General features: G+C 43.8%; 1 protein-coding gene and 1 pseudogene across 2 annotated transcripts; both read right to left on the bottom strand.

Annotated features, from left to right (window-relative positions):
- Positions 1 to 344: 344 nt before the first annotated feature.
- On the bottom strand, positions 345 to 1,721 carry MRPL17 (mitochondrial ribosomal protein L17). Of its 2 annotated transcripts, XM_008055651.1 has the most exons (3): positions 1,441 to 1,721; positions 1,100 to 1,168; positions 345 to 820 (listed from the first exon to the last, which is right to left on the bottom strand). In XM_008055651.1, exons 1-3 carry the CDS (start codon positions 1,612 to 1,614, stop codon positions 533 to 535), a joined length of 531 nt encoding a protein of 176 aa, XP_008053842.1. In that variant the 5' UTR covers positions 1,615 to 1,721; the 3' UTR covers positions 345 to 532. The 2 variants fall into 2 exon arrangements, with proteins under 2 accessions (XP_008053842.1, XP_021566864.1); XM_021711189.1 differs by lacking the exon at positions 1,100 to 1,168 and having other exon boundaries at positions 348 to 820; positions 1,441 to 1,646.
- Positions 1,722 to 1,824: 103 nt separating this feature from the next.
- Positions 1,825 to 5,187, bottom strand: part of LOC103257954 — a 77,347-nt pseudogene continuing 73,984 nt past the window's right edge.

Raw genomic sequence — 5,187 nt, 5'->3', positions numbered from 1 at the left:
CCTTGAAGGTTCCCATGGTACCAGATCGCTAAAGGAAGTTTCACTTGCAGATGTTTACTCCCCAACTCCTGCCAGAAAGTACTCTTTCTCAAAGAAATTCTAGGGGATCAGTCTCCATGAGACTGGATATCAAAACAGAATCACCTTCAGGAACCAGGTTGGAATTATAGGATACATACCCCCATGTAAAACTGACATTAAGACAAATAAAACTGTACTAAAAAATTATACTAACAAATCTAAGGACCAGAAACTTAAGCCATGAATTTCTTATCTCAGGTCGATTGAGCATTTGAATAGTTCTCCTCCAGAAATCCCAAGGGAAGGGGGAAAAAAACCAACTGATATAGACTCAGATAAAGAATTTTATCTATTCTGCAAAAAGATGATCATCTGGCTTCCCAGAGGGTTTTTGGCCCCATCAAGACTATCAATTTTACAGCTCTATCTCCAGGTCTTCTTAAAGATTAAAGGAGCTTCAAAGGCCTGTGATCATAGGCACTGATGAGGGTCACAGACCCTGCAGATCCAATTAAAGCCCTGATGTTTGAGCTGTGTGGGAGTTGTAGATGCTTGCTGCCTGGTTCTGGCTGAGGTCCTGCTGTAGTCCTTGCAGCAGCTGGTTGAGTAGTGTAAGGTTGCTGTCTCTCCGAGGCAGAGGCAAGGGTGGGAGGCAGTTCCCTTTATACTCGATCACTGCCATTTTTGCTCGATCCTGCGCATTCCGATTTGGGATCTGCAGCATTCTTGTGTAGCCCCCATTCTGACCTTGGTAACGAGGGGCCAGTACTTGAAACAGCTTTGGGATCAAGTCCTTCTCCTAGAGGAAGAGAGTTATCCAGGAGACAGTAGAGACATTTAATTTTCAGCCAAACTCAAAGGTAAGCTCCACAACACAGACCTCCCCACGGCCCAATCTGGTAAAGACAGTTAGTTATACTGTAGGTCACTCGGGCAGTTGTAAAACGGCATAATCACATCGAGTTCAACTGGCACAACACTGGTCCATAAATGAGTACTCTGGCTTAATTCTGCCCAGTTTCCTTTCCTCCACAAGGAGCAAAGGATGCGATTTACGTGGGAGATAGGACGCACTTACCGTGAGCCAGAAGTCAGCCATGCGCATGGCTCTTTCGTTGGTGTCTCCCAGCTTTCCATAGTCAATGAGCTGTAAGGTCATAACATCAAGGATCCAATTCCAGCAAGAAACAAAGCACCAATCTAACTTCTCTAACGCCGGAACGCAATTCATTCATTCCACTAGCAAAGCATCTCTAATGCCCTAACTCCGCAGCCCTAACAGTCTTCATTTGGGGCGCTGGAAGAACGGTACTAGGGGATTCAGACTTGGGGAAGGAGTTATTAGGGTGGTCCCACCTGCAGCAGGATCCCGCCCCCAGGTCATATCCGCTCGCTACACGAGAGGGCCACGCTCCTCACCTTTTCGGCGTAGCCCCTCATCTCGTCCACACGCGCCCACGACGCCTCGATGCGTTCGTGCCGCACCAGACCCGTGAGCAAGTTCCGCAGAAGGTGGATGCGGGACTCCGGACCAAGGCCCAGACGGCGAAATACGCGGCCATGAGAGATGGCGGCGGCGACCGACAGCCGCATATTCCCGGCTTCTGCCTGCCCCTTGGAGGCCGGAACTGGAAACTCTGGCGGAGAGCCCGGGCAGAGGCAATTTCAGCGGACGCATGCGCCGTTGCTTCGCGCGTGGTGAACGTGTTTGCGCATGAGTATCAGAGCTTGCCTCGTTGGCAATCTGGGGGAGGGCGTAGAAGGGGTGTTGACCTTTTTTAGAAGACGGGAGCTGCGCGGGCTTCAGGCAGACCAGAGAACGGGGCGCCCCCTACTGTGGAAGAAGCCGACCATGGAATTTCTCCTGTGCCGTTTCTCTTGTGGCTTGTAGGCCGACGGGCCGACGGGAAGCTCCGCCGCGTAGCCTGCTGGGAAAGTGAGTATCTGAGGGAAAGGCTCCTGGAGGGGTCGGGGTTCAGCAGGCTGATGTCCCTGCTGGATCAAGATGCGGCCAGCTGGCCTGGTGGTCACCTGCGCCCATCGTTTTTTAGCACAATGATTTTCAGTAGTCATGTTGAATTGAATAATAACGGTGCCCAGTAAAGAAAAGGCAGATAGTGAAAATCTTTTGTTGAAGTAATCATTTAAGTAAAAGAGAAAAATTACAGCACTTAAAGGAAAAGTAGTGGATTAATAGTTTTAATTACACTGGTAATTAAAAAGGGGGAAATCATATCTACACATTTATGTGTTAAAGTAATGAACAATAACATAGTTTGTTTTTAAGCCTTAACATGTGCAAATTAGCAATGACTGTCAACATGCTCCTTGTTGTGGGTTGAATTGTCTTCCCCTCCCTGTTTCTCCTCCCCGCGAAAAAACTATGTTAATTCCTAACCTGCAGTAACTCAGATATGAACTTATTTGGAAATAGGGTCATTGCACATGTAATTAGTCAAGGTGAGGTCGTACTGAAGTAGGTGGTGCCTAATCCAAAATGACTGGTGTCCTTTTAAAAAGAAGGTGTGTGAAGACACAGAGATAGGCACAGAGAAGTGAAGAAGACCGGTAAAGACAGGGACATGCAGGGAGAATGCCTCGTGACCATGATGGCATGGGTTGGAGTTATGCAGCTGCGTGTCAATGAATGAGTACCACAGTTGCTGGGAAACACCTTAAGCTGAGAGAAAGGTATAGAACATATCCTTTTCCAGATTCTTCAGAGAACATGACTCTGCTGCCGACATCAGTTTCTTACTCCTTAACTTCTAGAGCTCTGAGACAGACAAAAATTTCAATTTTTGTTTGTTTTTGTTTTTTTCCCCGAGTATCTGTGGAAACAGGGTAATTTCTGTTGTTTTAAGTTCCACAAGCCAGGCTCGGTGGCTCAGCCTGTAATCCCGCGCCTTTGGGAGGCTGAGGTGAGTGGATTGCCTGAGCCCGCGGGTTCGAGACCCGCCTGGGCAGCGAGATCTCATCTCTACAATAAATCAAAAAATCAGCCGGGCGTGGTAGTGCATGCCTGTAATTCCGGCTACTCGGAAGGCCGAGGCGGAAGGATCGCCGGAGCCCAGCAGGTGAGGCTGCGGTGGCCAGGAGCGGCCACTGCACTCCAGTCTGGGGGAGAGAGGGAGACTCCAACTCAAAAAAAAAAAAAAAAAGTTCCACAGTTTGTACTACTTTGTTATTGCAGCCTTAGGAAACTAATTCCCTCCATATATTCACATTCGGTAGACAGCATAATTAGATTTTTTTTTTTTTTTTTTTTTTTTAGTCGCGGTCTCTGTCACCTAGGCTGGAGGGCAGGGGCATGATCATGGCTCACTGCATGTCTGGCTAATTTTTGTATCTTTTTTGTAGAGACAAAATCTTGTTATGCTGCCTAAGTTAGTCTTGAGCTCCTTGGCTGAAGCAATCCTCCACTCTCGACCTCCCAAACTGCTGGGATTATAGGTGTGAACCACCGTGTATAGCTGTAGTTAGATTTGACATTCTGTCTTAGCTTATTGTTGAAGGAACATGTCTTTGCTAATTTTAATTTTGAAAAGTTTCATTTGAAGCAAGAGGTATACAAATAGGAAAGTCATAAACATATTAAAACATTGGCAGAGATTTATACAAATCACACTTTACAAGAAACAACAGGAAGTACAATGCCATCCATGTCTTGTTTCTTTGAGAGCAATTCTTGCAGCTTTTAATTGTCTCCACAATTGAAAAATTTCACGTAGATATTTTTACTAGAAAACTCACTGTAAGTTTCTGTTGGAAAAAACTTCTGAAGATTTTCTCCTGCAAAAATCAGAGAAAATGAACATTGGCACTAACATTATTTGATCCATTGATTTAGAAGGTGTGTCCACTTGGGAAAAACAAACGTACATCAAATATTGTCCTTTTGACTTTTTCTAGCAATACAAGACCACTATCTTTTGTCTCTTCTGGCAGTTGTCTAAATTTGCTTCTGTTTTTTCTATGTCAATTTCTTTACTTTTTGTTTTTGCAGAGTTTCTACTGGCTGTCTCCACAATTTCTGTGGGCTCATATGAAAGACTCAATTTGACACCTTGATATTTTACTGACTGTATGTTGTTTAAGGCTTATTCTGGCTGTTTGCAGATGTTTTTGAGTTTGATTGGTTTTATGTGAAACTTCACATTAATAAAAAAAAAAACTCATAAAAGAAAAATTCCATACAACTAAGATTGTTTTAGACCTACTGTTTACAAGCATGGGTAGGTATATTGTATAAAAACTTGGGTATTAAAATACACTTGAGGTGAGCTTGAAAGATGATCAAACTTATGAATTTATATCAAAAGTAATATGTGTGGCAGAGTTTGTAAAATTCATAGTTCCCCAAATTAACTTTCATGTAGCATAAAATATTTTTTAGTGAATAAGTATAAAAAGTGATAATTTTAAGCCTGCATTAGGTATTATAACTCAATAGTAACTGTAGTAATAGCTTAGCACTTAGACCAACAAAGCATTTTTTGTGAGAGTTATTGTGTCATTAACATTGTCTGGAATTTTTGTACAGGTGATAATCAAAATCAGGTTGACTTTAAGTTAGTTTTATTACTATTTGAAAAGTCTTTATAGATAATTCACTCCCTTATTCCTGCCCTCTGGCCAGACTGCTCTTACCTCCCAACCCTTGGTACCATCTGACTCAGTATCTACCTAAGGTTCTAGGGAACATACTTAGAGTAGACCTGAGTATTCTGAGCCAGGACTTGGAGTAACTCTGGTGAAAGTCCAGGTTGAACTTCTGAGTAGGTGTTGGTTGTGACTATAGTAAGTCTGGCAGGAGTGAAGAAAGTGTTCCCAATCAATGTTTTGGGAGGCAGCTAAAGAAGAAGAAAGATCCTAACCTTTAGAAGAATTTTTGACCATAACCTCTGCTGACAGAAGGGAGTTGGATCTGCTAATGCCACTGTAGAGAACCCTTAGATGCCTGCATTCTATTCTGCTAAAGCCTCTGTGAAGCAGTGTTCTGGGAGCCAGTTTATGGGAGCTCAGCAAGTGTTTAATCAGGGATTTAGTGATGATGGTGGGAAGCAATTGTTGATAGAAACTCAAGGCTCCTAGAATCCTGAATGTGTTGAAGTATCATAGGGGCTGACTTTCACACACACACACACACACACACACACACACACA

This window comes from Carlito syrichta, unplaced genomic scaffold (genome assembly GCF_000164805.1).
Source record: "Carlito syrichta isolate Samal-C Ts95f unplaced genomic scaffold, Tarsius_syrichta-2.0.1 Scaffold301909, whole genome shotgun sequence".
Lineage (NCBI taxonomy): Eukaryota > Metazoa > Chordata > Mammalia > Primates > Tarsiidae > Carlito > Carlito syrichta.
Note: the sequence above shows the minus strand (reverse complement) of the source record. Positions and strands in the feature narration are given on the sequence as shown.